Source organism: Cygnus olor, chromosome 7, assembly GCF_009769625.2.
Source record: "Cygnus olor isolate bCygOlo1 chromosome 7, bCygOlo1.pri.v2, whole genome shotgun sequence".
Lineage (NCBI taxonomy): Eukaryota > Metazoa > Chordata > Aves > Anseriformes > Anatidae > Cygnus > Cygnus olor.
In genome coordinates, this window is record NC_049175.1 from 7,217,217 (window position 1) to 7,243,558 (window position 26,342).

The 26,342-nt window shown below is 39.7% G+C and overlaps 3 protein-coding genes across 13 annotated transcripts in view; 1 reads left to right on the plus strand and 2 right to left on the minus strand.

The window, feature by feature from the left end:
- The window catches only part of SHLD2 (shieldin complex subunit 2), a 45,708-nt gene extending 36,041 nt beyond the window's left edge, over nucleotides 1-9,667 (minus strand). For 2 of the 11 annotated variants that reach the window (XM_040563334.1, XM_040563344.1), the window contains exons 1-4: nucleotides 3,407-5,873; nucleotides 2,794-2,871; nucleotides 1,832-1,942; nucleotides 987-1,198 (exon numbers count right to left, since the gene is read on the minus strand). The gene's annotated coding sequence lies outside the window, so the exon portion shown is untranslated. Of the gene's footprint in view, nucleotides 1-51; nucleotides 144-986; nucleotides 1,943-2,793; nucleotides 2,872-3,406; nucleotides 5,877-6,279 lie in introns of those variants that run through there. The other 9 variants (XM_040563350.1, XM_040563338.1, XM_040563343.1 and 6 more) reach the window with 8 other exon arrangements.
- GLUD1 (glutamate dehydrogenase 1) overlaps nucleotides 1-26,342 on the plus strand; it is a 27,716-nt gene continuing 1,374 nt past the window's right edge. Inside the window, exons 1-12 of the mRNA XM_040563370.1 lie at nucleotides 1-454; nucleotides 10,619-10,699; nucleotides 11,534-11,589; nucleotides 12,458-12,521; nucleotides 13,730-13,824; nucleotides 18,205-18,384; nucleotides 20,050-20,187; nucleotides 20,770-20,907; nucleotides 21,015-21,095; nucleotides 21,930-22,053; nucleotides 23,043-23,134; nucleotides 25,719-25,781. Coding sequence (XP_040419304.1) covers nucleotides 46-454; nucleotides 10,619-10,699; nucleotides 11,534-11,589; nucleotides 12,458-12,521; nucleotides 13,730-13,824; nucleotides 18,205-18,384; nucleotides 20,050-20,187; nucleotides 20,770-20,907; nucleotides 21,015-21,095; nucleotides 21,930-22,053; nucleotides 23,043-23,134; nucleotides 25,719-25,781 — 1,521 coding nt within the window. The 5' untranslated portion in view covers nucleotides 1-45. The remainder of the gene's footprint in view (nucleotides 455-10,618; nucleotides 10,700-11,533; nucleotides 11,590-12,457; nucleotides 12,522-13,729; nucleotides 13,825-18,204; nucleotides 18,385-20,049; nucleotides 20,188-20,769; nucleotides 20,908-21,014; nucleotides 21,096-21,929; nucleotides 22,054-23,042; nucleotides 23,135-25,718; nucleotides 25,782-26,342) is intronic.
- LOC121072974 (adipogenesis regulatory factor-like) overlaps nucleotides 26,261-26,342 on the minus strand; it is a 16,381-nt gene continuing 16,299 nt past the window's right edge. The window contains exon 4 of the transcript XR_005821447.1: nucleotides 26,261-26,272. The gene's annotated coding sequence lies outside the window, so the exon portion shown is untranslated. The remainder of the gene's footprint in view (nucleotides 26,273-26,342) is intronic.

The window sequence follows — 26,342 nt, forward strand, 5'->3', positions numbered from 1 at the left end:
CCTCCCGGGGCAGCCCCGCACCGCGCGCGTCTGCCGGCCGCCGCCATGTACCGTTGCCTGGGCGAGCAGCTGGCCTCGCGCCTCGCCGCCACCGCCGGCTCCGAGCCGGCCGGGGCCGTGGTGGTGGCGGCGTGGGGCCGCGGCCGCTGCCCGCGGCGGCGCTACTGCGAGGCGGCGTCCCCGCGGCAGGAGGACGACCCCAACTTCTTCAAGATGGTGGAGGGCTTCTTCGACCGCGGCGCCAGCATCGTGGAGGACAAGCTGGTGGAGGGGCTGCGCACCCGCGAGAGCATGGAGGAGCGGCGGCACCGCGTCCGCGGCATCCTGCGCATCATCAAGCCCTGCAACCACGTGCTCAGCGTCTCCTTCCCCATCAAGCGCGACAACGGCGAGTGGGAGGTGATCGAGGGCTACCGGGCGCAGCACAGCCAGCACCGCACCCCCTGCAAGGGAGGTGAGACACGGCCGGGGGACGGGGGGGACGGGCGGGCGGCCCCTTGGCAGGGCTTCCCCAAAATCCTGCCTTCCCGAATTCCTCGCTTCCCCGAGGTGGATGCGCGGTGAGCCCCACCCTCGCCCCAAAGAGGCCGCCTCAGCCTCTGGGGTAACGGGGACGGGGCACCAGCACCGCGCCCGCTCTCAGCAGGGCCTGCACGATCTCTGTGCAGCCGCTGTTGGCTCAGCCCCTGCCGCAGCCTGCTGTAAAACACCGCTGTTCAGTGCCCTGCCGCCCTGTCGCTGCTGACGTGCAGCTTCCCCGTGCTGCTGCTCGCAAACAAGCCCTTCTCCACACTGCCCGTGTCGCTCGGTGGCATAACAACGTACGGCTCGGCGGCAAATGAAGTAACGCGATACTGGTTAACACCCGATAGCTTCCAGTGGGTCCTGTTAGCGTTGCTCAGAACTGGGAGAATGCTTATTCTCACAGACAGCAATTACAAAACGCTCTGCACACAAACAAAAGAAGCAGTTGGGTGATCGGATACCTTCTGTTCCGATCCTTATGCTTCTAAATCCTCGGTAGACATTCTTGATTAAGTAGCATTTCTTATGCCCAATTTCTCTGACACGGCAGCAAGCACTGCAGCACTTTTGGAAAGGTTAGGGCTCTGCCTGCTAGACTGGTCCAAGACAGTTTTCTCAACCTAATGCACTCTGGGATTTGCTCCTTGGTTCTATAGGCATCCGTACTTGGGATCTGGAATAAGAATGTAAAAAGTAAATAACGTGGCTCTAGAGATGTCGTAGTTTTGCACAGAAAATGTCAAGGCAGTTGGAAATGACAGCTGAAGAAAACACCCGGTCTCAGTAGTTTGTTATTTTCTTCCTGTGCCACTCCCCTCCATGGGTTTAGGGAAGGAATTGCAAATGATATTTCCTTTCCACTCTATTCAGTGCAGTGATTGTAAATGAATTTCACCTTCTAATGCTCTCTAGGAATCTGCTCCCTATCAGATGACAGGTCTGGCTTTGTAGTAAATTTAAATGGGATGCAAGATACATGCGTAGACTGTTTGAGACCTGCTGTAAAAAAGGTGGGGGGAACTGGAATATTTCTTCTTAAATGGCAGAGAAGAAGGGGTGGTAAAGATATTTCTGCATCCTTCTGGAATGCACCAAAAACTTAAGCTTTTGTTTAAAAGTGATTTTTAAACTATAATCTTAATAGATTCCACAGGGAAAAAAAATCCAAAGCCCAGGGAAATGCAGCTCAAACTCTTATCATAGTATGAAATGGAAAAACTTGCTGAAGTGTCCTACACACTGTGGAGTCCAGAGTATGATGCAAGTAATTCACACCAGCAAGAAACAGCAAGGGACATAAGGTCACCTTTTAAAAGAAGGGGGTGAGTTGGCATCTGGAAGGCTTTCAGAGCAGTAGGAGGAACACTGCTCCTACGTCTCTTCAGATGCAGACTTGTGAACTTCGGCTTTGTACTGTCTGAAAAACAAAGCTTGATAAAATAAGATTCCCCATACCAAATGTTTTTATGGACGTGTACTAAGAGCCTTCAGTTACTGCTAGGTAATTGCTAGCAAGTAGGTATGCTTTGTCATCTCTGTCGCTCTTTTAAGGAGTGTCGTACTTTAAAATTTTATCTCCTGTGTGTTCCTTGAGCTTTATGTGTTGTATCAATTGTGATCGAATTTGGCTAGAAGTGCATTTACAGAAAATGTACGTAGTAAGATTTTTATTAATAAGCCAAAGAATAAGAGGTGCTGGTTGAAGAATGTGAAATACGTTCCTCTATATGCAGCTTAGAAGATGAAAGAGCACTTTAAGATTCATGTATGGGATGCAGAAAAGTGATGGGTTGCGTTTAGTCTTTTAAAGATTGTCCTACTTTAATTGCTTCTTATTTCTTGATACATGTCCATACCAAAATACTTCGTGATTGTATGTTACATCTTCATACCTTTTGGTGTGAGATAATTTACAGATTTAACCATGAATTAACCAAGATTTTGTACTGTAAATAGAATAAATTTTTGATTGAAATGCTCTGGAAACCTGGAGACAGCTCAATTACTTGAGGAAACAGACTACATAAATAATTTAATAATTCTGCACTTTATGCAGGACCTTACTTTTTCTACTAAGTGTCAGCTTAGCATTATAGCAGTTAGTCTGTTTCCTGCTGTTACCGATGTCATCCTCATTTTTTTTGCCTGCTCATTCTCCCCTAGAGGGAAACCTCAATCCCTGCCTAGTAGTCCAGCCCCAATCTGTAAAGTGCCACGGTTGATCTTTCTAAAGCAAGTTTAAAACACACAAGAGCATGCAAATGATACCTGCTGGCAGAAATTGAGCCATTCATTCCTTGACTACTGGTCCTTCTGTACCTTCTTTTCTGCTGTCGTTTCTGTTGCCTGCAAGTAGACAGAACTCAAGTCAGCAGAGCAAGCGTCAGAAGAGGCTTGCCTTGAAAATAAGGGTCATGAGTGGAAGACTATGGCCTGGTACAGACATGGTCTGGCAGACCACACGGGCTGGGCTGGATGAAGGCAAATTCAAGATCAATCATAAATTTTTGCATAGCAAACCTTCTGTACTTCAGTGGGAAAGTTGACTTATTTCTGTACAGGTATGATGCTCTTAATGCCCCAGATCTAACAATCTGACACAGCTAACATAAATAGGAGATTATTTCATGACTTTCTTATCCCACCCTCCTCTCCCACCAAGTGGGTATAGAAACACAAGTCAACTTGATTGTGTCAGACACAGTTGTTGCTACACAGTAGTGCATGTGACTCTTCAATGGGTCCAAAGAAGTGCTTTTCAGGAAAACCGAGCACTATGTACTGAAACATGCATTGTTTTTAGTTTATAACCTCAGTGTCTCTTTCACATCATTGAGGGAACATGGAAATAACATTTCTTTCTGCATCTTGTGGCACTTACCTATTTCATTTTTAGAGAAAAGAATCCTTAATTCTGTTTTCAAGACTGCAGAGAAGAGAAGCCTGGAGTAGTAGGCCCTGCAAACTTTTGCAACTCAAGAAGGTGGTGATTCTTTTTCTTTTGATGTGCTTCTCTTCTGCGCTGTAGGTATCTTTACAAGATGGTCATGAATATACCCGTTTAAGTAGTAGGTCTTGCAGCACACAAATCCAGGTTTTAAAGACTTTTCTGCAATTTAGCTGTTTGCTGGACAGGAAACTAATTAGATGCCTCCTCATCCCTTTGAGAAATTGGACATGAGCAGTTCTCTTGCATGGAGGGCATGGAGGAACTCCAGTTGCTTATGATCCAAGCTAAGTATTTGAGACTGGGCTGATGCTCAGTGGTAGCTGAAGTAATGCTGCGGGTCAGATTATTCTTTCCCTTGCTTGTGTGGTGACTTGCGTGCTAGTGGCCAGCACTAACAGGAAACCACAGCTGCTCTTGTTCATTGCAGTGACAGCTGCCTGAAGAACTAAAACAAACCAAACAGGGTACAGGAAATGAGATGGCTGAATACAGATGACTCTGTTGAAAAGTACCCATGCAGTTCCTATTTAAAATAATGAGTCTTTGTAAATAATTTTATTGGGTTCTGTGAAAGGTATAAAACTGGTTAAGCTGCTTTCTCATGCAGCTGCTGACAACTGTTTCCATTCATAGGTCCGTGTGAGAGACTAGATTAGTGAAAATAACCATTGTGCAAATACGAATAAGCTCATTGAGTTCCTACCTGCTCAGTAGTATGGAACTGATTCCATGTTTGCTAGGCAGCACTTACTGCAGGGATAAAGCTATTAAATGGTTTTAAAACTTTTTAAAGCCTTCTCATGTTAACTGACTGCGCAGTAGGTCTGTTATCAATAAAACAAAATCAATCAGAATTGGCAAACAGGCTAACCTGTTGTTTATGCTCACCTAGATTGCCCTAACAGAGCCTAAACTGCTTCCTCAGTTCAGAAAGACCTCAAAAATCATCTTTAGTTCCAGAGCAAATTTAGTCTGACTTTAATTTTTATAGGGATTTTGAAAAACTTTGTCATAAGTTACTTCAAAAATCATGTTTACTATCAGTATTAAAATACAGATAACATTTAATTTCCTCAGTTGACTTGGAGGTGAATGGATCCAATTTTCTTTGTGGTTTTCAGCTGGTTAGTGGAAGGAGCTTTTTTCAGTATTACAAAACTTTCCAATCTTCTGGTTTTGGCTGTTTTTCTTCTGCCTATCAGAACTTCTCCTTCTCCCTTGACCTAAGTACATGTTAATGAGCTTCTTACTGCACAAGGTGACATTTATTCATCTTACCCTTGCCAGTTTTCCAGTTGCAGAGATCTGTGGCTGATGCTAATCACAGTGTCCAGTCACCAAATAGCTGCAGTTGTGCACATGACCTTGTTTAAAACAGCATGCATACATGATGCTAACCTTGTTTGCAACAGAGCAGCACAGCCCCTTGTGTTGGCTTGGCTTCTGTGACATAACTTATTCCCCTTTGGAAGCGGGGTTTTCATCCCTTAACTTTTGTTGAGGGGTGCAAACGTAAGGTACCTTCGCTTCCACAGGGCTGTGTTTATCTGGGGTTGTTATGATGGCTTGTTGTGTTTTTTTTAAGTCATGCATGAAAGTTCTGAGGGTTGTGTCTTTGACCCAGGGGTCTTAGAGGGTAAGATATGGAAATTTATCTTAGGGGCCATAGAAACGACAGAAGGGTAACCTAGACCATCAACAACCTGAAATAAACCATGGAAGCTGATCTAACTTTGAAGGAATTTGAGAGATGAACAGAAAAAAAAAAAGGGTAATTAGCCTGTGATAACACTTTCACCATTATAGCTAAAGCTTACATGAGTGCCTTATTTTCACGTTTCTGTTTTCTTATTGCAGCTTACCAAACCTGAAAATTAATACTGGATATATAAATAAAAGGGAGAAAAAAAAAGGATAAGAAATGGGTGGCCTATGCTATTGCTATCTTTTTATAAACTAGTTGCAATTCTCAATGAGTTGTATCAGTTTGGGTTTTTGCCTCTGATACTCCTGCAGGAGGGTATGCCTTTCTCTTCTGGCTATGAACCGTTTCAGTCTCAGCTTTCTCATGTAATCAGCTCTTACTGTTTGTGCAGTAGCCAGCTTTGTCCTTGATCTTAAATAGTTGTTTTCCCTTGCTACTGTTGGCTCCTTGTCTATTTATAGAGATCATACCTCTCAGCATTGGGCTTTCTGAATAAACACGTGCTGGGGGGGGCGAGGAGGGGAACCTCTTGCGTGGTTGTCTCCCTCGTGTTCTCTGGGTCATCTGAGCAGGTGTTTTTGCATATGATTTGCATGCATTGCATCAGCTCCATCTTGTTAGGGAATAAACTCTTAGGCACAGCATAGAGTTCACCTTTTTAATGTCTGCACTGTGGTGGCTTATTGTTTTGTGGCTCCAATGGCATTTGAACTAGCCATGGCCAAACTGTTATTTCTGCCCTCTGCGCACACCCATGCACGTGGTATTAATATCTGCATGGAAGCAATGTTGCCGTATCTCTTTGTATCAGTCTTTAGTACTACATTGTTCTGAGTGCAGCTGAATGAAAAACCTTGTCCTTTAGGTAGGGTTGAGGTAGTTCTGTAGGTGAGACCCTACTTCCTAGCCATATTGTAAGTTCAGGTACTATGCGCCTCCCTGGCGGGGCCAGTACATACACAAAACTTGCTGTGTTCACGTTTAAAAGTGCAAGATCTTACTAATGCCCCACAAGCTGTTTTAATAGTGTTCTCTGCATGGACTGAAATAAACATACACGTATGTTTCCAGATACATTTCAAGTAACAGAGCAGCTTACTGAAGGCGCAGAAGAAGCGGTAGGGTGAAGCGTTCTGTCTGGCTCGATACCTTAGTAGTCACTTGGTCACTGCATGGAGACATCTTGTTGTCAGTACGGTGGGATCTGTCCCTAGGGCAGCCTCTTTTGTGTCCCAGGTCGTAGCTGACTAATGCTGTATGTGAAGAAACAAATACTTTTATCTCCTCCCTTGGCAGTCAGTGAATTAAATTTAGGAATGAGTAATTCTTGTTGCCGATTATTGTACGATGTTCTTATTTTCCAGCACCGAATTACTCATGTGGCTTTGTTAGAGGTCTGCCTGGAGTTTGCTGGGTGGTGTGGGGAAGTTTCTCTCTGAGGCCGGCGAGACATGAGGAGCTGTGGCTCACCGTGTTTTGCCTCCGCTGTTGCTGTGGTAACGGTTTAGTTTGGGGGCCTGGCTTGGGCTCCTCCTTAGCATAGGTAGGCGCTGTTTGTCATCACTGCACTACAAGATCGGGCCATAAGGACGCTAACTTACTCTAAGTGTGTGGTATTACATGGAGGCAGTCAGTAATCATCCTCCAAAAGTCAGTGGTTCTGTACGCCGCTTTTCTAAGGAAGCATGACAAACATACTGGAATCTGCACAACATAAAAGCTAGCCAGTTTTTGGTTTTAAATCCAAAGCCCCATTACGTGCCTGTTAGTACAATCCTTAATAGAAACCAGCTGATTAACATGGTAACTCACTGCTGTGATCACAGAACCCAAAATACAGTCACGCTGATAATTGCTGCTTTGACATGTATTTCAAAAATACTGTGCCTCAAGTGCTTTGCCACCTCTTTTTGCAAAAGGGAAAACTAGCCCATAACAGCTAAGAATCTAAGCTTAAATCATAAGCAAATTTTACTCTGAGCAAAACAAGCATTGAGCTCAGTGCAGGAGTTAACTCGGTGAAGTTTAGCTCCAAAATGGAGGTCATAAAATGGAAGCTTTAAAAGCCATGACAGTGCAGTGTGGTAGCAAAGCCCAAACTATATACTGACCAGTAATGAAACAACATTAAGATGAAAATAATTCTTCAGCTAGCCTGTCTTCCGCTTAGAAAAACAAACTCAGGCTTCGCATGCTGTTTAACTTCGTGGGGTGTGGCAAGGAAAAAGAATTCTCAAGCAGAACAAGAATCTGTATTTTTCAGTGAAAAGTATTTTCCATGGCAGTGAGTCACACTGTAACTTGAGGCTTTCTTCAAACTATTTTGTCTAGCTAGCTAGCTGTAAAAGTCACAAGTTTCCAGAGACTTAACTATGTGGAACTTGCCAGGGTTTAAAAAACTATACTGCTGTGCAGTGGTGGCTTTAATTGCTTATGTATTAAGAATCAAACAAAACAACGAATAAAGCAGTATTTTATCTGTGGTCCATTTTTAGAATTGGGTTATTGAATGCATAGTAACACTGCCAAAAGAGCCATATTAATGCATGGCAATATTCTCCTCCTGCCAAATTAGGAAGCTGTCAAACTAAATTTCACTCATGTCCAAATAGAACAGAAATTAAGTCTTTTATCTGTGTGCATCCTCTCGCAGCTGGAATGTACAGCGTTCTCAGATGCCTGGTTCTCATCAGTCCTAGCAGCGCAGCACAAATAACTTCCCTGTCAGAGGTGGGCCTCCTGTGGAAGGATTACAGTTCCTGGAAAACAGTGACTGGCTGAGCAGTGAAAAGGAATGAACTGTTAGCACATCTTAAATGCTATCCATCTGTGCCACAGAAGGCAGGAACTGCATGTCACCTCTCAGGGAACCTGAAATCCACACCCTGAACTGCATCTGACATTGTAATAAATGTTTTAGTGGATAAACTGGAGTAAAGTGCCTAGCAAAGTCAACACGACTCCGAATTGGCTAGTCACCTACTTATGATAAGCCACCCAACAAGCCATTTCAATTAAAACTGGTTAAAAGACTATGAAAGAAGCTAAGTTGCTCAAAAATGTAAAGTTGCCCAGAAAAGGATAATTTCAGCCTCAAGTCTAAAAGCTGTCCCTATTCTGGTGTGCATGTGTGGGTGACAAGGATGTGTCTCAGCTGAAAGCATTTCAATACTTTAGTTAGTGTTGGGTCTTTTTCCCTAGTTCATTTGGTTTGAAAGTTTAATATTTATTACAAGAAAGTTTATAGCAACCTGTGACTATAATACTAAGCGATGGAGATGTAGCTGTTTTGCACGTGTCTTGTTAAACTGCTGCTTGTTCACCTTTTCATGCCCTGTCTTCCATATGAGGTGCAAAGGGACTGGTCTTTCCTTTTGTATTTTGTTTCCCTGTTGAAATTGTACAGAATAACTATCCTAAACTATTTCACCCCCCAGTGCTTTCCGTATATCCATAAACAACATTTTGTGTGCCTGCACGAGTAGTTCTGTCATAGTTCTGGCAAAACCACTTTATGTACACAACTTGCTGAAGTCTGAATAAATATATGGGTTGAATCAATGCACAGTGACCTAGTTCAGATGAGGCTGGAGGGGCAGAGTTCATTTCTGCTCAGCACAGACTGGGGCTTTGGAGCTGTCTGGCTTGAGCAAGGCCTTCAGAGGAGCCCTGTTCTGAGCGTACCTGATGGGTCAAGAGGGACTGCAGGCCCCAGGCAGGACGGTCAGTGCCACCAGTGGTGTTTGCTCTTGCTCAAGGCTCGACAAAAAGCTAACTGCTCCTCTGAAAGATCAGTAAGACCTGTTAAAGCATATGTTGTAACTTAGTGTTGGGTTGGGCTTTAATAGGTATCAGGTAGATTTCACACATTAGTTCCTGTGAGAAGTTTCTTGAAAGCCCAAACGTTAACACCTTTACAGCTACCTAAGTCAGAAACCAGTGAATTCGTCTTTGGAGGCCACCCTTCCCCCATGGACACACACAATTTAAATTCTGTTCCATGGAGGCATGGTCCTTTCTTTTGCTGATTGAAATCACATAAGAAAGCAGAGCTGGGCCCTCAGCTTTATTTGAGCAGCACTCAGTTCCTCTGAAACTGGGATGGTTTCCAGAGCATTCAGGACTGGCTTTCAGAGTGGCACAGTGCTTTAGTTTGGGTAATGTATGCTGGCCTTTTTTCAGTCCTGAGGGCCTGAATATGGTCTTCTCTTTACATAATAGGAAATTCGCGGTGCCTTGTCCTAGCATCTAAAGGACACTCTGTGCCTGCTACAATCCAGTGTGCCACTTGGCACAACCTACGGCCAAGGATTTGGGAAGTAGAGGGGGAAATAATAAATCCATCAGGGCTCTGTTTTATGGTTAGTGATGTAGGAGAAGCTTGGATAGAAGCTACCGTACAGCTGTAGGGTTGTTGTTTTTTTTTGCTGTTGCCCCATCACTTTGGGCTTTACATTGAGTTTAAATCTCTTGTTTAGGCTCATGTGCGCTGTCAGTTTGGCTACGAATATTTTCTGTTCTGCAACTACCTCCAGCATACATGAATTTTAGCTTTGAATTCAGTCGATTTATTGGGCAGCTACAACCCAGTTTTAGAAAATGTGTAAGAGTCAGGCAGGTGACAGATCTCTACCCCTGTGTAATCATTGTCTGCTGAGTGCTGAACTGCCCTGAAGGCAGTGATCACCCATTTTGCAACCTATCTGCTATCAGACCACAACGATTTCAATTTGCAGCTGGACCATTTGCCAGCACACGGTTGCAGTTTTGCTGGTGACTAAGAGCAGATGAAGGTGTGGGCTGGCTTCTGCATGGTATAGGGCGGGTGGCCTGCTCACACATGAGCTTGCTGGGGTAGAGTTATTCCATCAAAATGTTTAAAGCAAATTTGAATTAAAGGAGCGGCTTACAGCTCTCTGTTACGTGGCAGTGCCTAGCAGTCAGAGCCCTGAAGCAGCATATAGTTTTGCTGGACCGCAGCCAATGTGTTGCAAGGTTCATAACTTAACAGCAGCTTGCATTACTCTAGTAAGGAAATCTTGATTTTAACATGCACAGGTAAGTTACATTCAGGAACATGGTTCATCTTGTCTAAACAATGAATGAAGTTCAAAGCTAAAGATCTTACAGGTTGCTGATGAGCATTATAAGCCTCCCAAAAACTGCTCTGAGTTACCTATCAGCTCGGCTTGTCTTCCTCTGAAGGAGCATTCACTTTTGCTCCAAGGTTGGTTGCTGCTTTTAAACTACTTCACACAGAATTGCTTGAGTCATGAATTCTTGCTAAAGAATTAAGTAGAAAAATGGGTGACTGTTCTCAAAGTCCTAAAGCAAGAAAGTTCATGAACTGCGTCCTGGTCTAGAATTAACCTTCCCAATATATAAATGCCTGTGAAGTTGTTCGGTGAATTCCTTTTTTCCTCTTGTGTCTTTTGCAGGTATTCGTTATAGTTTGGATGTCAGTGTGGATGAAGTGAAAGCCTTAGCATCTCTAATGACATATAAATGTGCCGTTGTTGGTAAGTGATGGTTTTTCAAGCAAGAATATGATCTTTAATTGCTATCAGTACTGATGTGTTATACAGAAAAGCATCTGAAGGATTAAATTAAGTGTTAGACACTAATCTCTGATTCAAATATGTAGCAAGTTGGGAAACAAGAGCATAGCAACCAAAACAATCACATATATTCCCTCTTCTGTTACTGTAGACACTTGACCCTGGATAAAGTTATATTTTCATTTGGAAAGTCCAAACTCTGCTAGTTATTCCCCTGTAGAAGTACTGCTCCCTTAACTCAAATGTATGACAAACTTTGATTAAGAGGGGGCTAATTTTAGGGGAACAGAGGCTGTAAAGGATTCAGGCTGGAGGTGTGGAGAGAGAGGAGGGATAAATTTACTTTACAGACATAATGAGGTACAGGCTGCTAAACTGTAGGACAGGTTAGACAGAATCTACACATCAGCTGATGGAAAACAAAATCTTGAGTATAGAGACACTTCACTTAGGACTTGTAAAACAATTTGTTGAGATAAAGCAGTAAAATATATGCTGTAGAACTTGTTGCTTCTACAGGTGCTAAGTACAAAAGCTTGAAGTGTAGCAAGTTTAAATCATAAACTTTTGCATTTCAAAGGCCATTTTCAAGCTGCCCCTGAAAGATTTACCATTTTAGTAGAAGTACCTAGATTGAGTTATAGCTTACACTTATGAAGACCTAAATGCTACATGTGGCAAAAAAAAAAAACAAATTCAGTACAACAATCAAAGATAAAAGCTATTTACTCACACATACTATTGATGTGTTCTGCCTGTATTGTTGAAAAAGTAAAATTATTTTCCTTCTTGTAGATGTGCCATTTGGTGGGGCAAAGGCTGGTGTCAAGATCAATCCCAAGAACTACACAGTAAGCTTAATCATAGACAAAAATCCTGTTAACTGTAGTACTGAAGGCAGCCAGTTAAAAAAGCTCTTCTAAAGGTGTTACTGACCTATTGAAACTTCCTGCCACTTCTGCCTCTGCAGAGGTTGAATTTAGCTTGTGCATGCAATAGGTACAAAATGAATTTTTAAAAGGTGTTTCAAAGGTTGAATCCTTTGATTTAGTTGTTTTTTTCTTGGAAGTCAGAATACTACAAATAATTCAGATCCTGAATATTTTTAAGTTGACTTTGTTACTAAAGGCTTAAATTGAATTGTTCCAAGAGGAAAGTTAATGTTTTAGTTTATTTTTGACATAGTTTTATGCTCCATTAAACCTTCTAATGCAGTGTTCCAGTGTAAATAATAACTAACTTGGCTTATAAAAAGCTTTCTGCAGGCTTGCCTTCCTTTCCCAATTAAAATAACTTGTACAGAAAGGAATACTAGAATATGTACCAGATATTCTGAACTCAAAACTCTGTAAGGATTTGTGCAAAGTAATTCAACTGTGTTGATTACGTAACCCACAGGCTGGCTATTGCTGTCACTGGGTATAAATCTCTCACATAGGATATCAGATTTGTGTACTGGAAATGTCTGCACAGGTGGTTCTTACTGCACTGCACTCCTGACTTGTCATGGATCAGAATGTACAGAAAGAAAGTTGAACATTTCCTTGTGCTGCCTATATACCAAGGGGCTGTTAGGAAATGGCACATCAACTACATAAACATATGAATCATCCTTCCTTCTAAAAGAAAAGGGCATCTTTTTCTACTTGGGTGTAAGTTTTAGCAAGTATTCATAAACACTAATGATTTCTTGTAATATTTATTGCATTTTCTTTATAGGACAATGAATTGGAAAAAATCACAAGAAGGTTTACCATGGAGCTGGCAAAAAAGGGTTTCATTGGTATGTTGCTTACATACATAAATTTTACTGCTAAAATTTAAGTCTGATTTATTGTACATTGGCAGCATCAACTAAATACTATCCTTAAAATAATTGTATTTGAGAGCCGTAAATAATTTGGGTATAATAGTTTCAGCAAAAAGCTGCAAACTGAGTCATTGCTACTTAGTACATCATAAAGGGAACTATATCTTAACCTTTTTCTGTGGGCTGTTGTGCTGTGAAAAGCCACAAGAGCTGAGCTCGTTGGATCCAAAATGAATCACGTTTTTCTAAGAGACAGATTATAAAGTTGTGACCAAGTCTGTTGCAATTTTATTCTCTAATATCAAGCTGTTCACTGTAACTGTTTCCTGTAGTCTCAGTTGAGGCTTTTGGCAGATATCTGAGGAAACAGAGGAAGGAAGATCCACCCCAGAGAAGGTCGGTGGCTTCACCCATGGCAACCACAGGCTGCAAGGGACGCATAGGCAAGAACTATAGGTGCCTGTCGTAACAGAACCTGTGGTTGGTGCTATGTCCTTTTCACAAGCCTTTTCCAAATACTTAGAAAACAAATTTGTAGAGTCAGAATTGGATTTAAGATCATGCTGATCAAGGTCCTCAGATCTCAAATAGGTTGAATAAATGCTCTATTTAGTTATGTAGAAAAACAGAATTTGCTTTTATTGCAACAGATGTGTGAAAGTTATTTCAAAGGCTTAGTTTGTGAAGAAAGATGAAACTCTTTCTTGAAAGGAGGGGTTAAATCAAGTATGTGCTACAGTACAATGGTTAGAGAGAGCCTATCTTAAATTTTCAAACAAAAAGATTAACCAGAAACAATAAGGAAATTCTAATAAATATATGGCATGGTATATAGAAATCATACCTGGATATTGCCCTTTTTGCTACAACAGTGATTGTTTAAAAATGTAAACTTGTAATTTTGATGCATTATCTTACTCTCACTTATTGACAAACTGACTTTCAGTTTACTGAATGCCTTGTGTTAAAAGTTGGAGATTTTGATAGTGTTATACAAATGTGTGATGTAACATTTAAAACTGAATTGAACCCTGAAGAAGCTATTCCTTGAATAATGAACTGAGGATTAAACAAGAAAACAGTTCCCCTCTGCCAAGCCCTGCTTCGTTCCCAAGGGAATCATGTTTGAAGATAACTATTCATGTTGGATCCCTAAAAGCTATTTTTGCTGTTGCCAACAGGTCCTGGAGTTGATGTGCCTGCTCCTGATATGAGCACAGGGGAAAGGGAGATGTCCTGGATTGCTGACACCTATGCCAGTACAATAGGACACTATGTAAGTTTTGAGCAGAGGTTTTGAAGTAGAAAAGCGTTTTCAATCTTTGCCAAAGTCCTTTTATCTAGAAATTTATTATTATGCTGCTTAATCATATAATTGTATTTGATTATGGATCTAAATACATTCTCAACAACTGTAACAACTTAATTGATATGAGTTTTTTAGGGTACAATTGAAGAAAAAACAACTTGAAGGCTAATCTTTTTTTATATTTGACTTAAATTAAGTTTGCCTGGTCCCATACTGATTGCAACCATTCAGCAAAAGGATTATACCTTTTTTAAAAGTCTCAGACTAAGATTTTTTTCTATTTCTACCATTTTGCCGTTAGTACTATAATTACAATTTTGTGTTTGCTAAATGATGATTTAATAATAGTTGGTATAAAGTACTGACATCTCTCACTTTCAGACTATTGAATTTACAAGTTTTATTAAATAAATGCTGATTTTGTGCACTCAAGAGACCATGTAAGTTCTCACTTACTGGTATAACACAGTAAAAAAAAAAAAGTTTTTAAGTCTGCGAAAATGATTTTTTAATTATAGCCCATTATTTGACCTTTGTCCTTATATTGCTTAGTAGGTTATTTGTACCTGCATTGACTGTACCAAAACCATGACTGTTGACCAAGCAAATACTTACATTATATACTTCTGACAGATTGAACAGAAGAAAAATGTATTTTGGACAACTTCCTAACACTACTCTCATGCTATCTAATCCTTCTAGCTTGCCTTTCAGACATTTTCTGCTACTTCAGCAGGTCATACTTTCCTAAGAATCTTACCATAGTTTCATATTAGGGTGTAAATATGCTAAGCTATTGCATGTTTGCCTAACCCAGGTCCTTTTGAATTGTAAAGATGCTTTCTTTTCACATTGTGCAGTTACTTCTGAAAGTTTCTCAGAAGTACAGCAGGGTGTATACTCCTAGTAACAAGGCATTAGAGCCCTCAGACACCTATTTCTCTGTGGCATGCCTGTATGAGACGAGTCTGCCTCTCCTGAGAGAGCAGTCTCTTGGCAGAATATTAGTCTTGTGCTGTCAGTTGCCTTCAACAAGAGGAGGAGGGGATGGCATGCTTTATTCTAGGTCTGAAATACAATTTAAAGTATGTTGCAGGGCGGGGGGTGTGTATGAATGATTGAGGAATAGGCTGTTAGCTTGCTGATTAGTCAAGTTAAATAGCATGTACACAGAGCTGTCAGGGAAATTAGTCTGAGACATTTACCTGCCTTTTGTTATTCACATATGTAAATCTTATTTAAAACTGTAAGCCTGATAAAAAGCCAAAAATATAACTTCAGAAAGACGTAAAGGTGCAAAGCAGCAACTTGCTCCCCAGTCATAACTTAACATTCCAACATCTGAGAAAACTACTGCCTCAAGGCATTCTAAGTTTTAATATTTAATTCCTCGCACTAAAATGCATATTTCACTGTGATTCAATAGCGTTGCTGTATTAAAAGTGACATGGAAGGCTTGCAGCACACATCATGGTTAAATTTTTGCTGTATTTCTTAATAGTCAGTTCATATACAGTTGTGTATTCATTTTAAATAGGGTCAAAAACTAAATGTTCATCCAGGAAAATATGTTTAAATGGCTAAATTTCTTATACTTTCTCATCTCAGCTTATGTAGTCCTACACATGTACATGTCACTGAAGAAAGCAACTACTGAAGATAAAATCACATCTGAATTATGCTACAACTTCTTTTATTCCTAGCTTCTCCCTGCATGGCAGTGATTTTGAACATTCTTGAACAAAACCAATTGAGAGGATTTAGATAATATATTTCAGAAAAGTGAATTAGAATTGAAATAATAAGGAAAAATTAAATCAAGGTTACTTAATTCTCTTGACTGCGTGAAAGAGAGAACAGCAGCCATAGTGGGACTTGTAAGCTATTGTGGAAAACGAGCAGGTGTAGAGAAGGAAGGTGAGACCTCTGCATGGTTGCAAAAAAGTGGAATAATCTGTCAAAAATAGTCGGTAGAGGAGTATATTTCAGGTAAGTATCTGGCTGAGACACAAAGAACAAAAGTGAAGGTGACTAAGGAACTACACAACATATAAAGGTGATCATGGGGAAAGAGGGGAAAGCAAGCTAAGAGGAAAAAAAGGACTATTGAATAAAACAGAAGCTAACCATAACTGAGAGAAAAGGTGGAAGCTATGCAAGGGACTACGTTTGCTTGGGTGGAAACATAACTCTTCGGTGAGAGGGAGCCATCTGAAAAATCTACAGACCTGATGAATCAGTGTGGTTGCACACAGATGTGTTTAGGGAACTTGAAGTGGAAAGGAAAAGTCAAATAAGAGAGAAACAGATAGGGAAAGTCTGCTTGAAACCTAACATACAAAGGCTCGAAGCTGGAGAAACAAGCAGAGCATTACTGCAGCATGGAAAAGGGTTAAGAAACGAGCAGAAGTTCAGAGTGGCTGAACTTCACCAGCTAAGTTCAAAGAGTAATGCAGAAGTCTTTAATGATAGCCATAAGCCATTTTACCAGCTTCTTATTAAAAAACATGGTCTTTCTTTTGTCCTGAGATTTGCTTTTTTTAAAATTGACTTAAAAGCAGAGTTTTCAGGACTCCCAACATCAAATGTGGTTTGCTTTATGTGACTTTAAGAAGATTGGGACCTGAGCTCAGCTCATGCTCTGTTTTCTTGTCAAACCATGCAAGTCTTTAATAACTACCATGTTAACTGTTCCAGAAAATCCATCCTGAGTTACTGGATTGCTGAACAGAATATGGCTAAAGTTTTTGATTAAATTCATCCTCACCCCTCTTCTGTACTTCCTGTCTTAGTAATCAGTTTGATACAACATTTGAAGGGACTTTAATAAATACGTTATTGTATATGATAGAAAGGTATATTTCTTCTAGTCTTTATCATGTGATTCTATGATTTATAAAGAATACTTTCTCCTCCGTGAATGCACAAAGGCTAAAAATGTGTTTTCAGTCCTAAGAACAGAATGAAAACGTCGTAATACTCGGAACACCGCACCCAAGTTGTTCCCAGCAAACCACCACCACGAGTCTTGTTTTGGATATGCCACCAGAGGGAGCGTACATACAGCTTAGTCAGAGAAATGCAGCTATGTTTTGGGAATTAGGAATTGCGTGTCACGTCCACCATTCCTTTTATTGCTTTTAAAGAGGGGCAGTTAAAGATTACGTGTACCTCACTCTTATTTTCAAACAACAAGTATTTCTACGTTCCATTATGGCTCTAGCTGTCTCCTACCATTCCGCCTCCACTTATTTTTGTCTGTTCCTTTCCTTCCTCTCACCAAGCATCTTGCACTCAGGCCACGGGCATGCAAACATATTTGGCACAAGTAATGGAGAGGAGGGAGCCTCCCAGTGACTACACTGCTGGTGGAATAGAAGCCCATCCGGCTGCTGGCAGACTCATTTCAGTGGATTCCCTTTCATCCCTACTCTTTCACTTGCATCGGGTGCCAAGGCACTGTCTGACTGTGCTCCGAGGGTGTGGGAACATGGGAACCGGTGGTGACAGAAGAGCGAGGCCCGAGCAGTGTCTAGTCTGGGAGAAGTTTTTTCAAATTACTAATTTCAGTTGAAAAGTTAGTCTGATTTTACATGGTCTATTTTTTCTTGGGTAGCTGTCTAGCATGTATAAAGCAGTAGTCTTGACTGTACATACTGCGTTTCTGAATAAAAGCAGTCAATGCATACGCTGCTTTTCTGAAGTAAAAGCAGTAAATGATTATCTAACTTCTCCTTCGTGACCCTTACACTGTAGATTTTCCTCTGGGATCAAATATCCATGTATTCTGACAACAGGGAGGTATTAGGCCTGTGTTGTAGCTTCTAAAAAACTGATTTTGTTATTAAGGAACACTAAACAATGTTTACAGATGATGAAACAGCTTTAGCCGTGACCAGCCAAAGGATATGTCTGAGCCCCTTTGAAAGACTGAAATGTCAAGAGTAACGATGGAAAGTATATGGCTGTAATAGGAGCAAGTATTGAGAAACACATCCCTCAGAGCTCTTTGATTTACCAAAGGTCTGCTCTGTGCTAACTGTGCACTAAAGATGTCACCATAATTAACTGCAGATTCAAGTTAACAAACACTTTAATGCAACACAAAAGTTGCAGAACATACCCAGTGTTGCATTATGTAACTTTTCTGACATCTGCAAGAGTACTTCTGAGATGCTGGCCATACAAGCTCAGGAAGGAAATTGACTACAAACTAAATGTATGTGAACTATATCATGTACCAACTCCCACAATACCTGTTGTCCTGTTCCTGAAGCATACAAAATTTCCTGTTCCAGCTGTTCCTTGATTACTCCCATAACTCACAAGTCCTTCCCTGTTTTACAGGATATTAATGCACATGCATGTGTAACTGGCAAACCCATCAGCCAGGGTGGGATCCATGGACGTATATCTGCAACTGGTCGTGGTCTCTTCCATGGAATTGAAAATTTCATCAATGAGGCATCGTATATGAGTATATTAGGAATGACTCCGGGATTTGGGGATAAAACATTTGCTGTTCAGGTAACTATTTTTTTCCTTTAACTGCAGGGAAAAAGTGGTAAAGAAACTTCCAGCAGAGCTACTTTGAAAAAGGGTTGTAGCAATAAACTCTGTTAGGGTTTTATGACTTCCAAGTTAACCTTTACTCCTTAAGTTTAGAAGTGCTTTTCAAGCAACATAGGTGCCCTTTATTTTGGACTGTTTTATAAAAACTGAACTCTCAGTTGTACTCTGTGTGTACAAAGCCAAATCTCCTGTCTTTATAGACTGCAAAGAGCAAAGTGAAATAGATTACGGGGGTTCCTTAAACTAAGGCTTTGCACACTTTTCAGTGAGGTATGACACTGATTCTGCCTACACAAAAGTTTTTGCACCGTTTTTGAATTAAAAAATTAGGAAGAGAAGGAAGTTCTTGTTCCACTATGAAATAAGTAGTTGGAAAAGCAGAAACCAATACCTTACCATAAAATTTTAGGGTTGAATGTACCTCTTGGTGTTGGTGTTCATAAAACTTCCCAAGTCTCTAATTTATGTAGTTGAATTTTGAAAGGATTTGGTATTCAGTAACACACATAATTCTTAAAATTTAAAAGAAAATAACTCATTTTATTCATCAGCTTTGACAAGAAAGTTAAATCGAGGATTTAAGGGATTGCTTTGAGTTGTCTTTAGTACCAACGCACTGGTTCTTAGAAATACAGTAATTGTAACCTCCAAGTTGTCCTCTAGTTAACCAGTGGACTCAGACAAACATCTCTGCCCTGCACTGACGCAGCAGGATGCTCTCTCCCTGCACTTAGGCATGCTCACGCTTGGCAGAGGGCTAACCGACAGGCACTTAAACATAACTCAGACTGAAACTGTGGCCAAAAAAATAACTGAAAATTAATCTGGGAAAATGAGGACACAGCATTGCAAACAGATCTAGTGTGTGATGAACTGCATCAAAGTTTTCTTCTAATATATATGTATATAAAAAACATAAACATAATTGAAGTATGTTCTACTGGAATTTCATATTCAGCTTTTTTCCAGTATGTAATCTTTCTACAAATTTTTACATGGATTGTGTGACCTTCTGGTCTTTGGCCTTTGCTTCCAGAAGGTTGAATAATGGCTTAGACCTAGTGGGTTTTTGTTTGTTTGTTTTTTACTGGGAGGGATGTAGGAAATGCTAATGAAATGCAAGGTTATCTAAACTTAGTTTTGAATTGGACAGCTTCAGAAATTTATTAGAAATTACATACCTTCCTGCTAGTTCATATGTTTTAATGTGAAAACTTATATTGTTTTATATTTGTTGGCCTGCATGTTAGTCAAAACTCAGAGTCGTTATAGAAAAATCCATGAATCCCTCTAAGACCATAGCAGTTATAGAATACATATTGGTAATGTTCCTGTGTTGATAAACGTCCTTTTTTATTTTCATAGTAATGTTGATATTTTTCTTTCCAGTATAAAGAACTTAGCAAAACTGTGTTTGCTGTGTAGCAAAACTATGACGTAAAATTTCTACAATACTGTTCAGGCCGGTAACACATGTAGATGTTTTCCATCTTTCCCATACACATCATCTAATGCTAGGACATACCAACAGAGAGCTATTTAAAGCTATATAAGCCCTAGCAACAATCATCATTTTAGCTGAAAGGTTAACTACTTTTCCCTTTCTCTTTTCACATTCAGGGATTTGGTAACGTGGGCTTGCATTCTATGAGATACTTGCATCGGTTTGGAGCAAAATGCGTTGCTGTTGGAGAATTTAATGGTTCTATCTGGAATCCTGATGGGATTGACCCAAAGGAACTAGAAGATTACAAATTGGTAAGAAATCTAGCTAGTGGTTAGCAGAAATGGCTTCATTTTTTGCCAGCTCTGCAAGCACACAGCATGACTATAGACAGGCTCTATATGTAATATTTAAATCATGCTGCAGTTAGTACTTTTAAAAAATGGTGCAGGAACATTGATTCTTCTGGCTTTCTCCTCATCCCCGATATGAACGTAGGTGGTTAACGCTAACTGATTTTATGGCTTTAGCTGTCTGTTTGGTTTATAATGTTGTATATTTTTTACCCTTTGACCTGACTCTCAAAGAAATGGCAAGGGATTGCATGCATGTGGATTAATTATTTTGGTTTCAGAACTGGAGTTCATGATTATTTTGCCTTTCTTGTGACTAAACTCGGAGGCATGTCTCAAGAAAACAGGGGAGGGAGGTTTCTGAAAGATTGCTGTCTGAGAATCAGGCACATGGACACTTAAAAGTGCACTCTTTCTGCTTCTATTGGATGTTTCTGTACTGATGCTTCTCCCTTCTCTTTTTCTTGCTTGAAAAGTTGGAAGAAGGAATGGGGGTAAAATGAGTACACACTAAAATCACTCTGGTTTGTTTCCTTCCAACAGCAACATGGGACAATCATGGGCTTCCCTAAAGCACAGACACTTGAGGGCAGTATTCTGGAAACAGACTGTGACATTCTCATCCCTGCTGCCAGCGAAAAGCAGTTGACTAAGGCCAATGCTCACAAGGTCAAAGCAAAAGTAAGTTGGAGAGCTCAAATACAAATAAGTAGTAGAAAAGGCAAGTTTAAATACTGGTATTCAATGATTAGTATGAACAGAAACATTTCTCTTTATTTTTTTTTCAGATTATTGCTGAAGGTGCCAATGGGCCTACGACTCCCGAAGCTGACAAAATCTTCTTGGAGAGGAATATCATGGTTATTCCTGTAAGATTCTGTTATGACCTTTGATTTTCATTACAGGGTAATATTTCTGTAAACTACAGCAAGACATTATTTATTGAAATTTTTTATTCAGTCTCTCAGAGTAGTGTTTAACAACTGATATCTTGGAAATGGGTGTTAGTGTTGCTCAAGATTGGTAGTAATTACTCAGAGATCTCACTGCAACTGTAAATGCCCAAGATACAGCTAGTACATAAGGGGCTACATATTCAGAAGAGAAGAAATTCACAGTTACTTCTTAAATCTGTAGTTTTGCCTGTTGAACTATTAACTGATACTTGATCAACTAAATAGTTTACTAAACTAAGAAGGAAGGCAGAGTAAATATACTGAACAGTTTGTAAACCTTGGGGTCTACAAGTAGTGCTCTGACAGAATTGTTTATTGCAGATTGTATAGAGTAAGTGTTTGCACATAGAGATTATTTGGAAGAGTGAGATCTAAAGGTGTAATGATATCCTTTTCTCAGAGAAAGGATGTCTTGATCAAGAGAGAAGAGCTAGAAAGAGTGACTAATCTTCTAACTCATTGACATAGCCCAAGAATGCCCTAATTTTCTTTATTAAAAACTTGTGCTAGAATAAAATAGTCAAGCACACCTGAACTTCAGACCTTCTAAAGTCAAGTTCTCTTTTAAATCAGTAGAAGTAATCCCTAGATGCCAGAAGATAAATATTATCATGTAGGAATACCGTCTGGATTGTCTTCTGTATTGTGGTTTAAATTTGTACATAATACTCCTGCTCTCCTTTCTGTAGTACAATAGAGTTGTCTATCACATGGTAACACTGCAAGACACGTACTATTTCTTTGCAGGATCTCTACCTGAATGCAGGTGGTGTAACGGTGTCCTATTTTGAGTGGCTGAAAAACTTGAATCATGTCAGCTATGGTCGCCTGACTTTTAAATATGAAAGGGATTCAAACTACCACTTGCTCAGTAAGTGCTCCCTTCTGCTTTTACTCCCTGTCTAATTGATAGATTGAACTAGTAAACACCAAATGTGGGAGAAATGAGTATAGAGCTTATTTTAAATTCACCTAAGTTTCCTGTAAGTCTATTATTGCTGCATACTGAAGAGAAGAAAAGATTTGATAGGGTAACCGAATTGCAACTCTAATGAGGACAAATGCTTGCTTCAGTTATCTTGCAATTCATGAAGTGATGGCTTTCCTCAGTTTTGTGAAAATACTGAACTCACTTTATGAACTTACGTCAATTACTTATTGCTTAACAAATGTCTTTCAGCTGTATACGTGGTATTTGAAGAATATTCAAAGTTTGAGTAACTTGACATCTGAGTATTTTTAAATACAGCCTTTTCTTGTAAGTGACACCTATCAAGGTGTTTCTGAAGTGGTTGAGGGTTCTGGTAATTCTAGTTGAAATCCCTTTCTTACCTTTAAGATTCATTTCTGAAATACTCCATTGGTTTATGAGACCTTATTTATTATATTTCAATAGTTAAGATGAAATAATGATCGATTAAAAATATCAAAGCATTTCTGATGTCCTAAGGAAAAAAATGCTAAAACTACACTTTTTTTCAGTGATAGGGGATATTGATTGCTTTAACCTCAAGAAATATTTTGTCTAAGGCTATTTGTCAAGTTATGAATGTTGATACAGATTGCTTTTGTCAGCTTTATGAATTTAGTGAGGTGGGATAAATAAAACCCAGTCACTTGCCACATGAAATAGTCCTATAAGAATTTTACTACTAATACTGGAGGAATTCCCCTCTATATAAAAATTAGAATCAACATCTTCCCTGTTTCACAGGAAACAAAATTAAGATGACCCTTCTCTCACACTAGCTGCTACAATCTGCATTTCTATGGAATGCTAGAAATCTTGGGGACAGCTAATTTTGTTAGAAGTTGTCCTTTTCTTGTCCATTACATTTCCTCTGCTTTATTCCTTTCTAGTGTCTGTCCAGGAAAGCTTGGAGAGAAAATTTGGGAAACATGGTGGAACTATACCAGTTGTGCCTACAGCAGAATTTCAGGATAGGATATCAGTAAGTAGATGCTGTGGGTGTGCCTGTTTGTTTCTATAGTTACAATACCAGGATACAGCTACATAACAGTAATCAAAATTCCACCTTCCTAGCTATCATGGAGGTTTTTGCCCCAAGGCATTAGCGCACCGTTAGCTAGATGGCCAAACAATTAAAGGAAGCAAGTGATCTGAACTAAGGAATACAGGAAGTAAACTATTTTGATTTTCTTTTTCTTAAGCCCTTCCAATATATCTCCAATATTGTTAAAAAGCTGCAGTTTTAGTACAGACCATTTTGTATTTGTAACTGCTTTGTAGTGTCAGATTGGTATTTAAAATACTGTCCTGGTTTTGGCTGGGATACAGTTAATTTTCTTCATTGTAGCTAGGTGCTGAGGCATGGTGCTAGTGTTTTAGATTTAAGATAAGAAAAATACTGATAACACCAAGGGTTTTTAGTTGTTACTGAGCAGTGCTTACACCAATCTCCTATTACAAAAGTAATAAATACAACATCATTTTGTGCAGTAACAATAGAAATTTGGATGTTTTTTCATGTGTTATCATCTCAGACTTCAGAAGGAGTTAATCAACAGAGAATTGCACACTACTGTTCACATAGGAGTCTGTTACTCTAATGAACTCCACTATCTCCATCGGTCAGATGGAGATGTGAGGGTTGTTCTGTTTTTTTAATTGGGGATAGTTGAGGATGATTCTTTTTTGCAGGCCAGTAAGGAGATTTTTCCTGATGCTTTTGTTTGCTATGACATACTTGGTATCTCTGCTAGCTAAGCTGATAAATACATAGATTCAATAATATCTTTGATCCCTGGCTATCAAAGATTATCAAGCTTTTGTAGTGGGAAATTCTGCTTCAAACACTACCAGAATTTGTTTTAGAAATCTTGTTGGTAGAGGTTGCCTGGATATTCAAACAGCTTTCAATAAGATCCCATACCGCAGACAGCTTCATATGCTGTTTCTGTAACTCCAGGGTAATACAGGCAAGAGCTGACTGAAAAATTGCAGAATGTTCCTCTAAGACTTGGATTAACGAGCAAAAAAAATAAAAACCAAGGTGAAATTTAGTGTTATCTACTGGGTAACAACATACAGTGGGAAAATTTTTATGCAAAATAATAGGCTGTAAGCTCATTTGTATGTGTTTGCATTCAGAAGGAAGATCTGGAGGCAATGACAACACATAAGTTTAGAAATCCTTAGCAATCAAAAAGCAAATCCAGTGTTAGGAACTGTTCTGAAAGGAAAAGAATGAGACTAACTACAATGATGCCGCAATATAAATCCAGAGCGTGTCCGCCTTCTCAATCGTGCATGCATGTTTGGTCTCTATCTTAAAACACTGTAATGGGGAAAGAGGTCAGAAAAACATAACCAAAGATACAAAAGCTCCTCATACATGGAACAACAACCTAACCTAGGCCCTATTAGCTTGAAATAGTCTGGGGATGGAGATTAATCTATAAAATGAAAGGTGTGAAAATGGATGGATTAAAAACAGCCATCACTGGAAGGAAGAGCAAACAAAAATAAGGTGCTGTTAAACAAAACCAGTGGAGGGAGATTCAGGATGAAGAAAAGGGACGATTCTTAGCACAACAGACGGTTAAGCTGTGGAATACCTTGCTGAGGGGTGTACAGGCCAAGTTTGTTTTTTGGGGGGTGCTTTTTGTTTGTTTGGTTTTTGTTTTTTAAACACAAGTTCAGGAGGAGATTGGACAAATAACTAGGGAAAAAAATCCAATAAATAACAAAAACACTAAACCATCCTTTCTCAGGAAGAAATCAGGGGAAGTACATGTAAACTTGGTCTGCTGTCAGATGATAGAATTAGACCTTTAGCCTGATCTGATAGGGTGCTACCATTTTCAAAAACATTAGAGTGAATGAGTAGCATAGTAAATGGGTTCAGTGGCTTAAAGTGACTGCTGTGATCCCTTCAAGAGAAGCCAGAGAAACTGGCCTAGTAATTTGTTCATCTGGACCAAGTTGGTATTTGAAGGAAAGTATGTACGCTGTGAATCCAAGTCCCCCATGTAAGTGACAACAGTCAGGATGATGGAACATGGAAGATGATGCTCAGTCATCCCAATTCAGGCTATCTTCAATTATTTATTGTTCAGTGTATTTAAATTTTAATGGGAACCAAGTGGTTCTGGAGTTGCACAGGGCTAATATGCAGCATATAGGAATTGGGGATCCACACCCTTCCTAAAACCTGTCTTCAGAATAATTGCAAATAACTTCTACAGATTATTGACTTCTGAGAGCTTTTTTGTTTAACATTTACTGCCTTTTGAAGGCTGAAAGCAGTAGTTACAACATCACTAGAAATGCTAGCATCACGCGTCTAGAGCCAGACTTCAGTGACTTACATCTAAGGTTTTAAGATTGAATTGACTGTAAGTAGCACTTAAGTAACACAGTATAGGCAATTCAGTTTGTCTTACACCAGTTACTAGAAGAAAATGAGAGCAAGCTTCAAGTAATTATGGGACTCCTATCCATTGTTTCAAATATATGACTAATACCCTTCTATTCATTGGATTAAATCCTAATTTTATTCTGTGTTGTTACAGGGTGCATCTGAGAAGGATATTGTCCACTCTGGGTTGGCTTATACAATGGAGCGTTCTGCTCGGGTAAGTGTTGCTTTTATCAACATACTTACAGGAAGAACTTAATGTGGCTTAGCAACATACACACAGTTCATGGTAATGGATGTCACTGATTCTGAAATATTCGTTCTGTGCAGGGATGGCCAAGTTTCACCAGGCATAGAAAACAGACTAACACAGATCAGGAAGTATTTTCTGGAAGAAGCTATAGTAACTGGAAACACATTAATTGTCATCTTGTACCCGAGACAAATACTTAAGAGTGCTGTACTTTGCCATCAGCAGTTTTAGATTTCTCTCTTTATGCAGTATTTTTAATTAGTGGGGCAAAGACTGTTTGAAACTTGGTCGCTTCCTGTATCTGAGGTACACATGGATCCAAGACCTGATAAAAAGCAACAGAAATCTGGGGAAGATTTGGTTCCCTTTTAGATCTCAGACAGATAATTGAGAAATTATAGACATGATCCTTAAAGAATCTGAGCTCTAATACCAATGTAGGAGCTCTTCCAATCCTACTTTCATCCTGTAAGCAAAATCTAGTATAGTTCCTATGGAGAAACTTGCACCAATCTCATGTAAGTT